The sequence below is a fragment of the Neocloeon triangulifer genome, unplaced genomic scaffold (assembly GCF_031216515.1).
Source record: "Neocloeon triangulifer isolate White Clay Creek 2 clone unplaced genomic scaffold, ASM3121651v1 ptg000001l, whole genome shotgun sequence".
Classification (NCBI taxonomy): Eukaryota; Metazoa; Arthropoda; class Insecta; order Ephemeroptera; family Baetidae; genus Neocloeon; species Neocloeon triangulifer.
The window spans coordinates 4,518,216-4,539,093 of NW_026775544.1; the positions used below are offsets into that span (position 1 = coordinate 4,518,216).

The 20,878-nt window shown below is 33.7% G+C and overlaps 2 protein-coding genes across 2 annotated transcripts in view; both read left to right on the plus strand.

The window, feature by feature from the left end:
* On the plus strand, positions 1-3,526 carry LOC132193962 (5'-nucleotidase domain-containing protein 1). Its single transcript, XM_059614965.1, has 4 exons — positions 1-380; positions 1,099-1,521; positions 1,848-2,283; positions 2,612-3,526. Exons 1-4 carry the CDS (start codon positions 154-156, stop codon positions 2,966-2,968), a joined length of 1,443 nt encoding a protein of 480 aa, XP_059470948.1. The 5' UTR covers positions 1-153; the 3' UTR covers positions 2,969-3,526.
* A 91-nt stretch (positions 3,527-3,617) lies between these two features.
* LOC132193969 (uncharacterized) overlaps positions 3,618-20,878 on the plus strand; it is a 39,246-nt gene continuing 21,985 nt past the window's right edge. Inside the window, exon 1 of the mRNA XM_059614982.1 lies at positions 3,618-3,742. The gene's annotated coding sequence lies outside the window, so the exon portion shown is untranslated. The remainder of the gene's footprint in view (positions 3,743-20,878) is intronic.

Genomic DNA, 20,878 nt, shown 5'->3' on the forward strand with positions numbered 1-20,878 from the left:
GGAATTTCGCGAAAGGGTTGGCACGAGTGCACACGTGCCAATAATTTTCTTTCTCAACCTGCACCAACCGCGAGCGAATGGTGTAAGGCCGAAGGAAAATCATGTCGCAAGCGGCGAAAATAGACTGAGCCGCCGAGCTGCTGATTAGACGGAATGCGAGCGCTGCTTTTCTCCAGTCGCTGCAACCTTTTGTTTTTCGCTTCGATTCGCGACTCGCCAGTCTTTTTGCACCGCCCCGCGCGTCACTCCTTCGTCACCACCTCGCAACCAGCGATGGAAATCAGCGGGTCCGCCGGCGGGCCCGGCAGGCCCATTCCGTCCCACTTCAACCTCGCGGACTACAACTGTGTCGGCTTTGACCTGGACAACACAATTTGCAGGTAAATCAAAAATCCACATCTGTCAAAGTTGGATTTTTTGCAAACTTTAATGCTGCAAAAGCTTGCAAAAAAACCAGTGTTGCCAATTTGACAACAAAAGCTACTCATTCATTACTTATGTTAATATTTTTTCTTACAATTAGTTTTATATTTTTATTGCAATTTATTTAATAATCAAACATCATTAAAGATGAAAATTTAAAGAGATCGCAAAATGGTACCCATTAAAAACTACAATTTTTACATAAATAACGGTGAAGTGAATTATCCTGTAAGAAATATATTTAATATAAGAGCAAGAATTGATGATAATTGAGCCCTTTGAAAGTTAATAAATTTGATATTTTGCAAACTTCAAACGTTTAAAGAAAAAAATATGTATTTTTCGGCCAATTTAAATTCGGAAATATATATTTTTAAGTGTTAAAATAATAACAAAATTATCTCATTTTCTATGGCAGTAGAAATTTTTTTAAATAAAATGATTATGATGACAAAATCCACAGCAATTTTCTAAACGGGACGACTGAAAACAAAGATATGCAATTCATAGAAACATTATTAAAGTATCAAGTGATTTCGGTAATTTATTTTCTCCCCCACTAATAAAAAAAAAATAAATAAACTTAAAAATATTTAAAAATAAGTATTATTTTGTTACTCCATTTTTGATTAAAATAAATGAATTACATAAATTAATAAATGTTTAACTTTCTAGATACCAACTGACAAACATGGTTCAGCTGGAATATGACGCTCTCTGCAAATTCCTCGTTGACCAAAAGGGGTACAGCTCAAAAGTTCTGCAAATCCCCATCGACTTTGAATTTCTCCAGAAAGGTCTCACCCTGGACTTTGAAAAGGGAAACACCCTGAGAATCTCTGGTAACGGAACCATTTGGCGCGCGGCCCATGGCACCAAATTCCTCACCGACGAGGAAATCGAAACCCAGTACGGAGTCGAACGCACCTGGGAACCTGCCACCGCTCTCTACAATGAGCCTCTCGCCACCTGGAATGGACCTGTGGCTCTCAAGTTGCGAAGTTTGCTTGACTATTTTGACATGCCCGCTGCATTGGCGTTTGCCCGACTTGTGGACGACTACGATGAGAAAAATGGGGGACCAAAGAAGATTCCAAAGTAATTTTGTTGTTTAAATTTTTTCGCTACCAGATTTTGTCTTTAAAATTATTGAAAGATGATCACATAAAATATTAATCTGTAAAATATTAATTACTTTTTCAGAAATGCTTAAAGAATAACATTTTTCCCTTAATTTTTACATATTTACAATGAGGCCAAATTCAAAATCTATTTTGTCATTTCAATGATCTGTATAATTTTCTATTTATAGAGTTTTATATAAATTTTGTATAACAATTTTGGTGCATTTTGAATTTTTATGCAATAATAATGAACAATTTAAATATTTTTCAAATCAATTCTAATTTGATTTCAAATTTCAGAGTCCCTGGCAGTATTTGGTCGGACATTCTCGACGGGCTAAGCTACATGTTCAGCCGACACAACTTCGCAGCGAAGGATGGCGGCCACTATTTTGGAAACCTCCGAAGCTACCCTGAGAAGTACCTGAACAGGTGCCCACCCGAGGCCATTGAGTGGCTCAAGAGTCTGAAGAAGCAAAACAAGAAGCTTTTCATGCTGACTGGCTCGCACATTGACTTTGCAAACTACACTTCGACCTACTGCCTCGGACCGGACTGGCGGGAATTGTTCGACATTGTCGTCTCCTTTGCCAAGAAACCAGGTTTCTTCTCCAGCAACAGACCCTTCCTTTCCCTGAAAAACTACCAGGAAGGAGATCCCATTGACGATCTGACTAAACTGGCTGACAAAAATTTTGTTTCGGTTAGTCAAGGAAACTGGCAGGAATTAATGGAGGTATAAAAAAATTACAAAATTTGGGAAGAAAAAAATTGTATAGAGACGGGGAAATTTCTGAATTGTTTTTTTTTTTTTTTTTTTTTTTTTTTTTTTAGGGTCAGGCCAAGACAAAGTCTTGTTGGCCTGTGCCCTTTTTAGTGGCGCAGAAGGCGCCACTCAATTTTGTCTTGTTTTTTATTATTTTATTTTGGGTGTGTCTTTATTAAAATCAAGCATCATTTATTTTCAATAATCATAATATTTTCAATAATAAATTGCAGCTCATTATAAGGGATTTTTTTTTTAATTTGGGAGATTTCAAATTTGATTTTTGATACTTTTTCAGTTCCTACAAATAAAACTGAAAGGAGACACTCCAAAGTGCCTCTACGTTGGAGACAACGTAGTCCAGGACCTGTACGCACCATTCCATTTCACCCGATGCGACACTCTGGCAGTGATCGAAGAGTTGTGGGGAGAAAACAATCTGGAGCCTCCGCACCCCGACTTAAAAGTCCTCCTGGCCAAAGACTGGGGCTCCTATTTTGGCACAAGGAAAACGCCGTCGCTGTGGCACAATTTCATTACGAAAAGCGCTTTGCTGACTGTGCCCAACTTTGAATCTTTTGCCAAACTGCCGCTCGACAAGCCCATTCCGACAGGATTTTATCCTGAGGAGCCTGTTAGCTTTGTAGAAAAATGAAAGAGGAATTCCGTATTTTTTAAAGAACATTGTTGACTTTTAGAGGTTCAAAAGTGAATTTAAGAGCAATACTTAATATAAACATGATGATTGTTTTTATCATTTTAATGATAAGCGGCTGTGTGATGGAAGAAGTCAAGAGTTTTTTTGAATTTGCAGGCAAATTTTGTGCACTATTGTGTAAAATTTAAGTTTTTTCTTGAGAACACAGGTTTGTTCCAAATTTCAATTTTACTCCATTATAAAGATGACTGGTTCATGACACAATTATTTACATGACGATGCGGGTGTTATTCGAAAGCTGATGAATTAATTGATTTAAATTTAAAAATTGTTATTCTTAGCCAAATTTTTTTTGCTTAATCCAACAAGTATTTAAATCCTGTAAGTTAATTGCTATGGTCTTATCAAGATTTTTATTGGAAAACTTGAGCCTTTTTTATGCTTTGCAACTTTAATGCAAAATTAATCTTTGCATAATTTTTATAGGAGTTTTTATTATTTATTTCCTGTTTGCTTGCGTGTCTGTTATAATAATAAAAAATATTCCATTAAGGACTAATAATGTTTTTCTTTTAACTTAAAACAATACCGTATGTTTGTATTTCATTTTTTGTTATTAAATTTTTTTGTATTATTTTTCTTGCAGATGGACATAACAGCAGCAATCATGCGACAGCTTGAGAAGAACAGGAGGCAATTTAAACCACGCCAAAGTATGGTTTTTGGAGGCCAAAAGAAGAAAACAAAAAATAAACAGAGCAAGAAGTAGAGGTAGGAAGAATATCTTTCTTTTCTCAAAATTATTTAAAATTTTGAAATGCAAATACTTTCTATTAATACAAAACATAAGTAACATTTAGACCAACATTGTAAAAAATAAAACTTGTCTAGATAATATGCAGCAAAAATCTGAGATTGAGATTATTAATTATTTAAAAAAAAGAGCTCAGATTTTTAGAATAGTTTTTTGTGCGAAAACGTCAGAGCAAGTCTGCTGCTCCTCTAGCGGAGGCTCGCTGAACCAAATTGGCAAATCCTTGACCATGAAATTTACTTGAAAAGAATTACCGCGTACGGAATTAAGAATAAACCAGGGATAGTCTGTGTGCACGTGACAAACATTTAACTGGAGTGAGTGGCCCAAAATGAAGAAGGAGAAGAAGGTCAAAAAACGATGGGTGAGTCTCGCTTTCATTCAACATTTTATGTAAAACCGCAGACACGGCCTTATTCATTAACTGACGCATTAGTTTTGTTCCCGATCTTTAAATTGTTAACAGAAAATACACAATTTTATGTTTCCAAATGTTATTTAAAAAACTCAATGCCATTCTGCGGGAGCAGTTCGAAGATACTTTTACAAAATTGTGAAAACAACTCTATCAAAACAAACACACGCTGCGATAAGATTATACGCATGTGTCGTATAAACGCGGCCTAAATTGCCGCTTTGTATTGTCAGTCTGAATGAAAAGACGCAAAAAATATTCCCCGAATTAAGTAAGGGTTGCATGTGGGCCACTTAGGTTTGTTTCGCGGCGGACTCCACCCGTTACTGTTTGTCTTGCATTGTACTAGAGTATTCTAGTGCACTCTGACAACAGGCCATGCTTAGAGGGAGAGGCACAATGGGGTGCACGCAGGGTGTGGCATGCTATCGATCCGAGGGATGCACTAGAACTTTCACTCGCATGCACTCGCGTTTGCAATCATCGGAACGACACAAAATAAAAATGAAACATTTAAAAAGAGACTTAAAATAACGTTTCAAAAGGTTATATATAAAGATTATTTTATTATAATGCTGTACTTATTATTATTATTTTAATATAAATAATATTTTAACTTTATTAAACGCAAAATATTTGTAATATTTTTTTTAATTGCATTAATAAGTTTTTCATATATTATTAAAATTAACATATTTGCCCTGCAATTTATAATTAAAAACTGCAAATATATGCTTACACTTTCCCACTTTTCTTAAAAGTTCTTTGTTTTATTCGTTTAGCACTTGTTCCCTCTTATTTCTTTTTAATAACAATCATTATTTTAAATATAAACGTGAATGTTTCCAAAACTCATTACAATTTTCTCAACGATTTAATTTTAATCTAATGAATCATTTCAACACTTTTTACTATATTTTATTTGTTAAAGGAGCGACTTTAGCAAAAACGGCCTGATCAATATTGATGATTTTTCTCTACATTATCATTGGTTTTTATATGTCAGTTCCAAAAAGACGTAGTAAGAAAAATTAAATTTATAGGGAGAACTGAATTTTTGAAATCTAAACATTGTTTCTTAACATGGGAATTTTCTAAAATAACTTTTTTTCCCAAAAATGGCCCAATCACAATTTAAAAAATTCAGAAAATCACGTTCAAATCACCCAAATGAAGATGGGAAAATAAAATCATTAGGTCAGTAGACATTAAAAATTTACATTGATTTTAAGGTTGAGAAGTTTTATTTACTGCTGTAGATATCGCAAGCTCCTTGTTAAAATGGGCTTGAATAAAAAAAAATCAATTATGTTGTTCAATTCTGCAACAAATTGACATAAATCAACTCAATATATTTTGTACCAGATTTATTATTATTACTCTACAATAACGGATAAATCTTAAAAAAAAAAAAATCCACTGTACACATATTTACATGTTTATGCAATTCTTAAATAATTAAATTTTATAAGGTAAAAAATTCGTTTACAATTTCATCAAACCCTGTTCATTTGCATTGCTCTACATTAAATTAAAATATCAGGTTGATAATTATAATAAAAAAAAAGAAAAAGCGTTTTCAGAGGTTGAATTGCAATACAGCACTCGAACCACAATTGATTATTAAAGAAAATAGTTTTCTCGATTTTAAGGCGTAGTTTATTAAGCTCGTGTAGTTCTAAGAAAATTTAAATACTTAATTGCTTAATTAATTCATAAATTACATAAATCTCTGTAACAATCAAAATGTCTGAACACTCTACAAGCTAAGGAGTTAAGCAATGCATAATCGGTCTCAGCCGTGTAAAACGCATCTGTGACCAAGACACACATAAAACACACGCTCTCAGTTTTCGAAGCAATCATCTCGGCAGCTGTTATTACTGCTTCTGAAAGTGATCTCTCGACTCACTACTGACCTAACGCTTGAGGTATCATAATACCTCCGATGGAATGCTTGTTTTTGGGTGTAAAATTGGGTAATTATCGCGCGCCGACCAAGAGAGATCTTTCTTTGAGATCGACAGTAGAACATCTCAAACGAGAAAGAAAGAAAGAGAAATTGAAAATCGTAAACTTATTTCTGACCCCAATCTCGCATTTTATATTTATTCATCGCTGGAATTTACGAGAAATTACAAGATGCAACACGGCACGACTTTTTATGACCGTAACACATTTTCAAAAAACTAAATCACTCGAAGGTGTTTTAATGAAAACACTCTTATTACTTTGGAGGCGAATGTATTAATGTGAACATGATCTTCCGATGTCCGTCGTAAATATAATTCTGTGAATTATTCCAACATTTTTATTGAACCTCCATACTTTCTCAAATTAAAAACAAAACTATCGATTTTCACCACACAAAATTTTAATTTACCCCATTAAATAATAAAAACTTTGTCTCTTTCATATAATAATTCTGAGAACGGTGTTAAAATTAAATTATTCCATCAAGGGCACTGTATTATTAATTATTCAACTTGCCGTTTATTTTTTCTAGTTCATTAACTTTTCCGCCAAGTTAATTTCACCATAAAAGGTCTGAAGTTTCTTTCTTTGCGGGCAAATTCAGACAATTTATATTTCAGTAGACCTTGTCTCATCTCGGTTCACATGAGGTAAATCTTGCTGCTGCAAGGTCAGTGACCCTTTGTGCGAAGAGAGGCGCCCGTGCTCTTGAAAGATGTTGCCAGGCAACCCTTTGGCTCTGCGGAGAGTGGCAGACCAGAAAGATTTCTTTGCTCTTTTTAGTGCAGAAATAATTCGCATCGCTCTTTTGAGACTGCCCGAGTGTTTGATTAGCAGAAAAATTTTATGGAGTCGACTTGTTATAAAAGAGAGAAAAGCGGCGGCGGCGGCGGCGGTACAGCTTTTATCATTCCAGACCACCTATATTTACTTTTGCTTTTCAGACCTGCTTGGAATTATACATATTTATTTATTTAATATATTACTTTTTCCAAACAGCAGGCCCTCCTTTTAATTTTGGCCTTCGTCTCTTCTTGCTGCCGATTATTTTTTTTAGCTGCAAGTACTTGTGGGAACCTGAACGATATTCGCGGCGTAGTGAGAATTTGCGGTTGGAATTTGGCTGCCGACGAATAATTGATTGCGACATGTTTTGATTTAATTACGGAGGGCGCTTAATGGTGGGCTATAATTTGATACGTCTTAGGGGACATTTTGTGTTTAATTTTAACTCACTGATGTGTTTGTCGATTCTTTTTAACTCAATTTTCATTGTTACTGTACATTTAACTTATTCGCAGTTCTATATAACATTGATGATAAAAATTTTTTCTGATCATATTTTCAATTAATTTCAATTTTTTTGTATCAACTAGAGTAGAATAAATAGTAATAAGCAGTATTTTGTTTAGTATCAAAAATCATGAATGATTAACCAAATGTTTTCTGATTCTATAATTTGCTTCATATATTTGATTATAAAATTATAAATTTATATTGCATCCTTTATGAAAGAATTTTGAATTCTACATCTAAAGACCTGTTGCCAAACTCAGCCGAACTCTTAAAATACATCCTAAATTTCATACAACTTATTACAATATTTTCAATCCCTCGATTTCAATTAATTTGGGTATGAAACCTTGGTTATAATTGTACGTGATTGTACGTAACATTTTATTTTCAGGGAGTCTTTGAACTTTAAACCTGTTTTGAGGCTAAAAATGTATTTTATAGCTAATAGAAACAATGAATACTTTTCGCAAAAGGAGATTTTGCTGAATGTCAATCACATCAACATTCCTGGGCATCTCTCTTTATTTCTTTAATTCAGTCACGCTCCACTGATGTATTTTCACAATCAGCAATACTTGACAAACAACTGCGGCAATGATCTTTAATTTATATAAACGCGTTTTCTTTTGCAAACAATCAATTGAAGGAGAGGTTTTCCTGTTAGTACATACAAATGTATAAAGCCGATTGTCACACGGAAATTTGAAATTCTGCTCACAAGTCTCCAGCAAGAAGTTTCCATTCTATGATGCGCCCATGAAGAGAGTACTTCTTTTTAATAGCATACACTTTTATTTCATTTCCCTGTCAGATGCGCGCCGCGCAGATTAAAATGGGAAATTGCCTCATGAATAAAATAAGACTCTCATTGTTTCCTGCGCAGCACATGAGGGTATGACCTTTTTGCAATTAGCGGCATGAGAAATGTCCCACGTACACATACAAAATTATAGTACATAACTTTTATGTTTTATGCAAATTGAGAACTACGGGTGAGCTGGTCGAGGATCACAATATTTATCTCGGATGGAAAATGCAGCTTTCTACATACGCCCCGGCGCATGATGTTGATAGGAATGACAGCGAATTATCTGTCGTACTGACTGAGTGAGATGACGACGACGGAAAGTGCGGGCGAAAGTGAAAAGTTTCCATTTTTAATCTGTCGGTGTCATTACCCCGTCAATGCAATATATTAAAATGAGCGCAGCTGCCAAGACCGTGTTTGAATAACTTGCTTCCTCGGTCGTGAATTGAAAGGTGGTCACGAAATTGCTAATTTATTTGGCAACGAGCGTTCTAATCCATAGTAAAGTAGATTTTCCAACAACTTCAAAACGATTATTTGCTGCAATAAAGAGATGAAATTTAGGGAAAAGTCTATTCTCCAAACACTGCCTTCATTAGTTTAAATTTTACTTATATTTCCAGAAAAAAATTATCATCTTCCCGATTTATGGTTGACATATTGTGTGCAATTGGAATAGAATTTAGACCTAATGAATAATTTTTTAATTAAAGTTCACTTGAATTAACTTAAAAATTGAAATTTATTTAGGATGTTAAATTATGGTTGTTTTCAATCTTTTAATCTAAAATAATTCACTTCTTTTATTCTGAAATTGTTGGCATTAATTTTTAATATCAATCAGTTTTGTGGAAAAATTTGTTAAGTTACTACATGCGAGAAATTGAAAATGCCTTTTATAGTCATAGTAAACTCAGCCCATTTGCGTATCACAGTATTTTTTCTCTGCGCACAAGTGCAATTGTGTGTCATTATTATTCCCCAGATCCGGCCGATAAGGTTTCATTGTTAAAAAGTGTGGGCTCGTCTGCATGTGTTAGTTCGAATCGAGTTGCTTGGTGATGTCTAGCGAACATAACGGCACCACATGTGCGCGATGCAGAATCACATTTGAAACGGAAAAAAGTTTTTCAGTTCTTCTCCAATCTCCCCTTTGCTTCGCCGTTCGCGCCGAGAAAAACGAGTTGCGCTGGGCGGCGGCAGCCACTCTTCCCATCTTGTAATTGTGGGTCAGGAAATGCCAGACATTGCTCATGTAACACTTTAATGGCTTCAACACATGGGAATATTTAATAGGTACATGTTCATCAGATCCTATTGATGTTCCAGACGGACGAAAAAATTATAAAATAAAACAGGTGGCAGAAAATTATATGTAAGAATAATACATTGATGTAGAGTCGGGATGAGTCTACCAGGATTTTTGCCAACTAATTTGAGGACCAATGATAGAAATTTAAATTGATGAGTGTCAAATTTATGGGGGAGAAAATGAAAAAACTCACAAAATTTAAATTGACAATTAAATGGAAATTATATTGACATTTCATTCTTAATTTCCAAAATTTTCCTGTGAATTTAATTATTTCATTTTCAACAGATATATATTTGGAATTCCGCATTTTATCAAGTATCGCGTTCATCAAAATTGTCTCCTCCGAGTCCTCCGTTAGGCGACTTGTTTCATCCGCGGTAATTGCATGTTTAGGGAATTATAAAATATAACGTTGCGTGGAATGAGTGCGCCGTCGTATTATGCACGGTTACGTTGTAAAAATTAGGAATGCTCTAAATTTGATGTTGGTCATGATGCGTGGGTGTAACTTGCAATTATTTAAATACAGCTCGGTGCTTATTATGTCATTTCAGTGAGACTCACAAAAGTCATTTTAGGTCTTTGTCCTCCTTTGACAATTCTAGAAAAATATGGCAAAGCTGGAAAGTGTGATTTTTCTAATATAAATAGCAAAATTTAAATTTAAATCGCCTTGTTTGCTTTAAAAATAGATGTTTTTGTTTAAATAATTACCATTTAATTTTATTAATAAATTTTATTTCTCCCATCTCCAATGACTCCAATTGAAAGATCGAATTTTTAATATAATATTTTTGAATTTTGTAAGCAAAATCTTGATTAAAATTTCTTGTTCGTTTTAAAATTGGAACTTTCATTCTTATCTTACAATTAATTATATTGGCTAATCATTTTATTTCAGCGTCATATCATAATTATATTTTCATTTGATATTTCTAAACGCAATTTCATATATCCTTTAAATCATTGTCGTTCATTAATTACTAAAAGAGGAATACATAATTATTTGAATAAAATAATAAAAAAAAATTGCCAAACATATTTTATTTCTACATCATTAGACTTCAAAGTGCCTGATTCAAATCTCATTACCAATCATAATATCAAAGAGATATGTATGCATTAAGCTTCTTTAATTAGCCCTTTGTATACTAAATAGGTCCTTATGCACTCTCTACTCTCGCACACACTCGAATCTGCTTCGTAACAACCCATTGAGAGTTTTATTTTCAATGCACACTTTACTTGCTCTCGTTGCTCAACGGTTTGGTTCACATGCATTTGAAACTAGAAGTGATCGTGTGTGCTGCTTTATATTTGCGTAGCACTCCAATTCAAACGTCTGTGATTTGCTTTCGCCACACAATTGCCTTCTTGAGACAGAGGAAATCAAACATATAATCCAATTCACTCTCTGTAATAATAATTTAACAATTCGGCGGTTGCGGTTTGCGAAATCGCTTTTGGCCGGCCGTATTACGACGTAATGGAAAAAATTGCGCTCCTTTACATAATTACCGTCATGTCGAGAGATGGGCCCTGTTATTTCAAGACGTTCGAAAATGTCAATGTCCTCAGTCTGTCACACGCTATTGCACAAGAGTTGAAAAATTTAAGACTTGATATACGGCCGCAGTCCCGCATAAACAAATAAAATTCTATTTTTATGATTGGGTCTAATTACGCGAGAGAAGTTCGGCTGTCATTAATAATAATCACGCACTTCCCTTTTCTGGATCGACCGCGTGCTACGTAGAGTTCGAGATGAGGGTCACTTTTCAAGTGGATCCTCTTCTATCGTATTCGCGCCGCACAAGAGCGAGAGTGCTTAAATTGAGACATAAGTCTCTCACTTAACCCTGTCAGATATCAAAATTCGGTTTTGCAAAATGCATGCACGGTTACTCATATTCAATTTTTGACTGAAGTTAAATTTGAAATCAAAAATATATATATATATATAAATATACACCAGTGTTATTTTATCATATTAATATTTAACTCAATTTTACTTTCATTTTGTATTTTAATAAAATAATTTCTAAAACAAGTGTGCTGATAAATATTTTTATTCAATTATTTTTTTTACATTTTCTTCCCATTTTTAACATTTTAAGCTCATACAGTTTCATGAAAATACTTTTAAAATATAAGCTCATAATATTATCCATTATTTTTAAATTATGACCTCCAGATTGGCAAAATTATGCAGCATTATATTTTTCGAAGAAAATTGCTTGAAATGAAGATGACTTTGTTAGGTTGTTATTTAGCGACTTTTTAATCTGATTAAATAAATAAAATTTAACTGGTAACAAAATAAATGTCATTTTTTGTGCTAAGGAGGGAAGAATTTAATTAATTCAATTTTAATCTCAGGCGAGTATGTTCTGTACTGCATATTAAGAAATTATCAAGAAATTAGTATTTATAAATATAATTATATTTTAATGGCATGTCGTTTTCGCCACCCACTTCTAGTTTGAAAGTGCTTGTTATATTTGGAAATCGGATGCAAATTTGTTTCTCTCATTAACTAGGATAGACTGATTAGGAGAGCGCGTGCGGCACTAATTAGCATTATTTGTTTATTTGGGACGTGAACGAACAGCAGCGTTTTGAAAAGAAGTGTGAACTCATTTACATTCGACTCTTAGTTAGTTGCACACAAATGACAACACTAAAAAAACGTTTCCATTGGCCAATTTTAGAGCAGCAATTTATTATCTATGCTTCATTGCTGAAAAAAAAATCTTGATATCTTTCTCCAAAAATTAATTCTGACAATTTGTCTCTGCAAATACGCAAATTTTGAAATCTAAATGAAAATATTATGCGAGACCATTTTTTTATCTTATATAAATATGTAATCACTATTTTTTATTTTGAAATTTATTTTGGAAAGATTTACCGCATAATTTATTTATGCTAATTTTTGTTGGAATTTTTTTAAATGTGCAGCAAATGATTTTTTACTAAATATTTTGTCTTTTTTGAAACTCTATTCTGATAAAATTTGAAAACAAATTGTATTAATTCAATAATTATTCTTAATTTTATGTAATGTCTCTAATAATTTTCTAAATACCACTCACTTAAAAAGCAATTTTCGTTAAAGAAAAAGATATATTGATCTAAAATTGTGTTAAATAAAATATTGAGAAATAAAAGAAATGTATAGGAGACGCTGCTCGCAATTTGTCCTCAAGAAGGAAGTGTGATAATTCGCTGAAAAGCTAATGAACTGCATGAGGTAACAACCCTCCTTAAATGTATGCAAATAAATTCAGAATAGCGTTAAAGAAAACGTTTCACATGCTTGCGTGCGGCAGATTTGTACATAAAATTATCCAGCTTTATTATACATAAGTATATCATACTGTAAAAGGCAGCGAGCTGAGCAGCTTCCCAGCAACGGACCCGCTTTTCACGCAGATAATAATTATTGCACGTTTGTGCATCCAAGGCTAAACCATGCCAACTTCTTCCTCGCAAGCGCGACCAGGGGCTATGCACTTTTTACAACTCACCATGTGTGCGAGCTCGGGATAAGAGTGTACTTTTACGGGCAAATACTTGCATCGCATTACCTGACGCGAATGCGTCTATCATATCCCGCGAGTGAGAAAAGCCGCCGACTCGCGCGGGGAGCTTTGAACCCAACGCTCTCGCAGCCTTGGGAGCAGATTTTCCAGCAAAATTTAGTAAACGAAGTAATTTTTTTCACATTTTAATAAATTTTAATCTGAACAAAATGATATAAGAATGAACATTTTCAATAGTAATGTTAAATTATTGAAAAAAAATTATAATTTATATAAAGGATATAAGCTTGCTTTATAAATTATACAAATCTTCAGAAGATGTATTAGCTAAATTTTATAACTTCCAAGTAAGCGAAATAATCATTCAAAAAATATTTAATTGAACGAAGTTCAGACATGAATATGTTTAAAATGCAAAATTAAATATATTAATAAATTAATTTGTTATATTTATGAACCTATTTTGGAGATAATATCCTTTTACAATTGATTTGCTCTAAATCATCATTTTTTAATGTATATAGTGTGCTTGCGGAAAATTCTTAAAATCCGCTCCACACTAGTCATACAACTTTTTCTGTCCTGCAACCTATGCATTATTGTCCAATACACGAACAAGGAAGAAATGTTGTCTGTCGGAATGCATCTTTTGATATTAATCGCCGATTAATTTCCTTCCCATATTTCTACTTCAAGAACACTGCGTATAATGTTGGCGCCAGATGCGGTCAAGCATGCTGTGCGATCTTCGGATCTCTCGCATTCAGAAATCCCAGCCGAACGTGTTTTCAACTTTGTTTACACTCCAAGTCACTCTTCCTTGTCCACTTCCTTGTCAAAATATGAAAATATCATCGCAACTTAATTGAGAGATTGAGAAGTAATTATTTCACTGATTTCGTAATCACAGAAGCGCGTCAAACTTTACTTCCTTAAACGAGCTTTAATTACTCCAGTTATTAATGCGCGCTAAAATTTCTCCGCTCATTTCAGGTGTAATTTCATTGCATTACCTTAATAATTAAATATAGTTTCTCCAAGATATAAAGTAATAAAAACATTATCAGAGGATGGTCTCATTTTTAAATGAGAACTAAATAATCAAACTTTTTAATCAAATGTATTGGTAATCATTATAACATAGAAATTTCCAAATGTTGTTCTGTTTGTATTCACTTGTATTGGGATAAAGTTTTACTAAAGAACAAAAGTAATTGAAATTTCCAAAGATTAATTTTAACCAGTTTTTTGTTTGGCTCTTTGATCGTTTGAATTGATCCAATGGGCCAGAAAATTGCATTATGGCTTTCAAATGCAAAAATTCACCGCCGATTTCACGGATGGAGTGCATCACAGAAGGGTTGCATATGTGGCAGGGGTCAACGAAGCGAGGAATGTGGTTCCCGTGCTGGCGGCAAACCAGCTAGGCTGAAATAATCCTCGTCTCACGCCACAGGGATGGCACGTCGGTGGGTTTCGCTTCTCGGAAAGCAGAAAAAGCTGCGAGTCGCACATGTATATAATATTTGTTATTCGTGAAATCAAATTACTATCCCTTGCACTTCTTCTCAATTCTCGTTTGGGCGCCCTCCTTCTGCCAGTTAACTAAAAAAAAAACGGACAAGGAAAATAAGAAAATCGATTATTGGAATTGATTTGCATAAAAACTCTTCATCCGCCCGGCGAGCAAGCTAAAATAATGCAAATTGCCGGTTCTGCTTTTTGCTGTCAAGGGAGAGACTCGATTTGAAAGTTGTCTTCAACCCGCGAAAGGCGTGTTTTCGTCGACGGCTCAATCTGCTTTTGGTCTAATCCGAATGTTGTTGAGATGCAGCCTCTCGAGAACATCACGTCATCAATTCGCAGTAGGCACTCTCGCGATTGGACATCAAAATACCAGGCTTATCAAACTAATGCTAATTGAGTTAGGAGAAAACATAAATGGCTTTCGAGCGATCTCCTATTAGGCAAAATCTACAAAGCGCTGCGTAGAAGAGATTTTGCAACTTGATTCTTGAGTCAACAAAGTCAAATTGAAAGCAACATGAAATAGAGAAGGTTAAAAATACTGCCACTGGAATTTAAATTTAAAAAACTTGTGTAAATTGAACAAGCAGGAAGTTAACAACCTTAAGTTAAGTTATGTATTCTAATTTTTTGAACCAGATTCCCAGATTCATTTGAAGTATAAATAAACGGAAACGGTACATTTTAATGTCACCCTTTGATGACATCCGCGCTTATTTTATTTAAAAGGAAGGACAAAAAATAAAAAGAGGATACTGTGCGTACCAAGTGTAATCATGCAGACACAACCTGATCCATCATCTTCAATTACGAGCCAACATCAAATTACTCCATCCCGCTCTTTGGCTCTGTTCCCTTTGCGACGTTTCTAGCACTTTATTTATGTAGCGTACAGATTCGAGAAAACGTGGCGACGTCTTGAAAGTTGTATATTATATCTAATTGAAGTATGCGATCATTTCACATCCAGGTTAAGCGCAAAGATTGTGATAAATGGAAGCAGCTAGGCTCTATGCAATTAGAGTACACACGTGCATCTATACAAATGGTTAAAACTAGCATCGAAATACATTTGTCTCCTTTTCAGGCAACGATAATTTGTTACAACTTCCAAGTCATTTTTCATCGCCTTTTAGTGTCTTCTTGCAAGGCATAACTCTCATTTGTCAACTGTATTAATCCCTACACGACATTAAATGTAAGAGTAATTGATTTTTTTTATTCAAAATAAAAACTTTTGCACACACAAGCAAGGAAGTCAAGTAAATAGCCTTAAAAGTAATTTATTTAGCTTTTTATTTAATTAAAACTATTTATAAAATATTATTCAAAATACGTACACTATGTATTTAATTATAAAATTACAAATAATTTTAGTTGTATTTTTAAATGAGTTAAATTAAATATAATGATTTAGCTCTTTATTTATTATATTTTTTTATTTTGAATAATTAAAAATATAATTTTTTTCTATTCATCAAAAGATTAAAACCTTTATATGTTCCATCGGTACCATTAATTTTACCTTGTTATAGTAGGATAACTTCAGTTTTCACTGTACCTGTAAGGTGTAATTTATTCTTACATTAGTAAACCTATTAATAGATTGAAGTTTATAAAACTGTTACCATCTTCTTCCTTACGAGGTTTGGAGTTTGGAAACTCTTGGCAAGAAAATATTGGGAACATTTAATTTTTCTATAATCAGTAGCAATTAATATTTTTCTGCATTATTTGTTTCTCTTTGTAACTTTAAATTCTTCGCATCCACTATCTATTTTTTTTCCTTATAATATAATCAGTAGAAAAAGAATGTATTTAAATGGTTAGACTCTTTTCGGTCGACAAAATTTCCACCTCGCTTTTTTTTCTTAAAAAAGCAAAAGGCCTCTAGCGTGAATCAATTCACGCAAATTTGCTCCCAATTCTGCTTCAATTCCCTTGCCCTATCTATTTAAATCACTTGTAAGAAAAAGGGAGCCGCCACTTCTCCTGCACGGCCCATTTCTTTTATCAGCAACAAGTGAACCATACCCGCCTCATAAATATTTCCTTTTCACCACCGGCGTGCGAGCAGAAAACGCGCACCGACTGCGGCCGAGAATCTCTTCTTGACCCAAACAATTACACTCGACTGGTCGCTTATCGCGTCTAGACCACAGTATGGCCGAGATCTGTCCACGAAGATCTAGCAACTCTGTCCATAAAAGTATAAAAAACGACTCATTTTCCAACACAAAGCACTTTGGATTTATTTTCTTCTCTGATCGTAAAGTGTGACATTAGCTTTTAGCCTCAAAAGTAATACACGGTCACAAATAACGCAATAAATCAAACGTAGGAATGTGATTTCAGATAAAGTTGATGCCAAAAATTTGATGTACCGTTCTTGAGTAAACCAGAAAAATGTGTGTAGTTTAATTAATTTTTACTGTTGCAAAAAAAAACGAGCAAAGGGAGCAAAGTAAATTAAACGGTACAAGTTAATAAAATTTCCGCTTGACCATTTCATGAAGTTATATTACTTAACTAATTATGCAACGAGTCAGTGTTGGAAGTGACTTCATTTGGCCTGAAAACTTATCGGATTCTCGGTAAAAGTTGATTATTGCCCCATCTGGGAAACATTGCTTTTAATCTATGCATCTGAACGAGTGTTTTATTGGCTAACAGTCGATGAACCCATTAGAACGCATTTTACTCACTTTGGAGTGAAAAAGTTGCTCCACCTAATCAAACAGACGAATATGAAAGAGAGACAGAGACACAGCGCCGCCTTTCCTGTTGTAATCTCTCTTAACTTTAATGGCGTGATGCAGGCCAAGTTTCGCGTGACGCAAATCAGCTGTGGTTTTTTGCACCATTGGTAGTTATTCTGTGAAGGATTATTCCACGCACGCCACATCCTTTCATAAGTAATAAATATTGGCTGCACTATTTTTGGAACATACATGACACGTTAAAATTATTAAAAAAAAAAAAAAAAAAATTAATAAAAAAAAAATGTTAAATTGACGTATTATTCATTTTTAATTTGGATGTTTTAGAAGTAAAGGTGCTACTTTCAATTTTGTGAAGTAAATTATTTATTTTAAATAGAATATTTGCTAAAAATTGCTGAAAATAAGTAGTTTTGATTAGGCCATGCGTGATAAGCAGTTTTTCAGTAATTGATTTTAATTCAACCCAGCAATAAAATATACGCTTAATGGATTTCAGCGCGTCACTTGTGTGCCAGATTCACGCAAAAATCTCGCTATTCACAATCCATTTCACAGTCATCTTGTAAAATTCTTGTCATGGCGAGGCATCACCTATATCAGAGTCATTTTTGCATTTTATTTTATATTTTATGTAAAATTTGATAACATTCAAGCTGACAGATTTCACAGCAGAGTCTTTGAGAAAGTAGTATTATGTTAACGGGCAATAGAATTCAATAAAAATTTTAAACAAAGACTGTTTTAAATAGCCATTAAGTATTTGCAAATTCTAAAAGTTCTAAAAATGCTGCGAGTGCAGAGCTTAATTTATTTTGTTTTTCACTTCCTAGAAAAAATGTTAAAAAAATTCTTTTAAATTTCCAAGCTTTTTTGCGTTTCTTTGTACTAAATTACGATAATTACATAAATAAGTAAATAGCTGTGTAGCCTCAGTTTAAATAAAAGACAGAATCATTGAATTTATATTCTAGCTGTCAATTGTAATCGATAAAATTAAATAAAAATATTTATATTAAATAATGATAGAAAGAAAAGTTAGAGTTTAGGAGGAAATTCATGAAACTTAATTATGCTCAGAGAGCAAAGTGGGATCGTAACACATACAAAAAAAAACTGCAGCACTTTCCAAAAACATAAGCAAACACGACAGATACACATATACACAGGAACTTCCTTTGTAAAAGTTTCATTTAGGAGAGCTGGATTTCCGAGACAAGTGCCGCCGCCTTATGGCCCATAAAGTATGATTATTTTGACAAATAGAGGAAAAAGCGCTCTCTCAAAAGCAGGAATTCCAAATATACATAAAATCCCCACTGGCCGCTGAAGGAACAGTTTTGTTTAAAGCAACAACTAGAATCGTCCTGTTTCCATAAAAATTAAAAGCCATTAATGTAAGTGGTTACGGAGTAATTGCTCTTTAATAACAAGTTTGCAGAAAGAAAGGGTCACTTGGGGTATTAAAATGACCGCGTCCGATGCTCATCAATGTAATCAAACTGGATTATGAACCGTTGCGATGAAAATAATCCTTTGCGAGAAGAGCAATTCATTGTCAATGTGCGCATTGAAAGCGTCCAGGAAATGCAATTATACCCTTGATCCTGTGACCTGGTGTATGCAAATTTAACAAAACTTTTTATCACCAAAGTTCAAACCAATTGAGTTATAAATTTATTATAACAAGTAGTGCTGCCCACAGAGAATAAAATTAATTTAAAAGGTATTTCGGCGCACTTATGGTAATAATGAAGTCCTTTAGCGTAACGACTCTCGAAAGAAGCCTGCACGTGACCTTTGGACAAACTCCAATTGACCTGCATGTGTCACGGATGATGTCAGCCACCGATCTTCGTTTTTTTTCTCTGCGCGGAGAAACTCGGCGCAAAACGCCGCGTGATAATGTGCATGAATTCAATAAGAAGTGTTATTCGAGAGGAGAACAGGGAGATGCTCGTCTGAGATAATTCACTCTATTAAATGCTCGCTGCGCTTTAATAAAAAATAAATGTGAAATGACTCTCGGGGTTCAGATAGAGAATGAAAATAGCAGACAGGAAAGAGAGAAGAACACGAGAGAGCTGGAAGATTTCGCGCGCTACTCCAAACGGAAAACAATGCCGATCAAGAGAGGAAAGTCGGGAAGCGTGATCGAAAAATCAGTGCAGATGATCGCATCCGTCCAATTTAGTTTCAATCCTGCAACTAACGGGTTTAATGGAAATACATGGAAAAAAAATAAAATAAAATTGATATATTGCAAAAAAAAATGAACGTAAGAGCAACCATATAAATATATTAATTCATCTTGCGTTTTTAGGCGTCCTATACAATTTTGAAAAAGTAAATGATAAAAAATGATGAGAAATATTTCATCTTATTATTTAGCCAAGTAAAATTCGTAAAATTGAAAATAATGCGACAAAATATAAGAATAAATTTTGTAGTGGGTGAGGAACCAAGTAGCAATTAATAATTAAATTAATTATTATTTTCTTTTTGATTGAGGTTTCTCAAATTTAAAACTTAATTCAGAACTTTTCCTCTATTACCAAAATCTCAGATTTCATATTAATCTGCTTCTTCCGTCTGATAATTGTTCGTTTAAAAATTGCAACGCAAACATTGAAAACTGTAACATCTTCACCGATGTGAGTCACCGGGACTTGAGATAATAAAAGCTATTTCTCACTAAAACACGAAGAACTACTTCTACATTATCAGCAAAAGATTTCCTTTCCGAGAAAACGCTTAAAAACACAAAATTTGATAACCCAATGGCCGTACATCTAATTGTAAACCATGCAGTGCGTCTATATTAAACGGACATGAACATTCTGTGGCGCATTTGCATTATCATTTTAATTACGTGACGTCACTTAAATATTTTTTGGCTGTGCAGAAGAAACCTGCTCACGGGAGGCATCCATTGTGGGTCAGTGGGTCAATCCGCCGAGGAGCCGCACATGTCTGCGCCGCCGCTTCGCGCTGATGGATGAATAAAAATGAAAATAATGCACTTCCACTGCCGCATCATCATTATGTTTCATTTTGTATTATTACTAATATTGAATACGGCAGAATTTTATCACCGTCAATTTTCAAATTCGCACTCTCACATTTCAACCGCCAATCAGTCATAAAACTGAGATTAATATGATTAATATTTTAATGCTTGAAAATTAACCCTTTTATTTAAGGACAAAGTTCAAATTAAAAATTATTTCAATTTCGTCCCTAATAAAAAAATTTAATTTATATTTAATCTTATTATTCAAATTTTGAACTATTATAATAATGATTAATTTTCAGGTTCTACAATTACATATATTCTTTTATTAAAATTTTCATTATTTTTGTTTGTTAAACTCGTTACACTATTCTTAAATAGGCAGAAAATGATATCAATAAATTTGTGAATTTAATAATTCTTTAAGAATGTGAACATCTTGCTTATTTAATATATAATTTTAAAATATTTAACTTTGAA

Coding starts and splice junctions, on each gene's coding strand:
- LOC132193962 (XM_059614965.1), top strand. CDS start 154: ATGCGAGCGCTGCTTTTCTCCAGTCGCTGCAACCTTTTGTTTTTCGCT. Junction 381..1,098: donor CTGGACAACACAATTTGCAG/GTAAATCAAAAA, acceptor TTAACTTTCTAG/ATACCAACTGACAAACATGG. Junction 2,284..2,611: donor ACTGGCAGGAATTAATGGAG/GTATAAAAAAAT, acceptor ATACTTTTTCAG/TTCCTACAAATAAAACTGAA.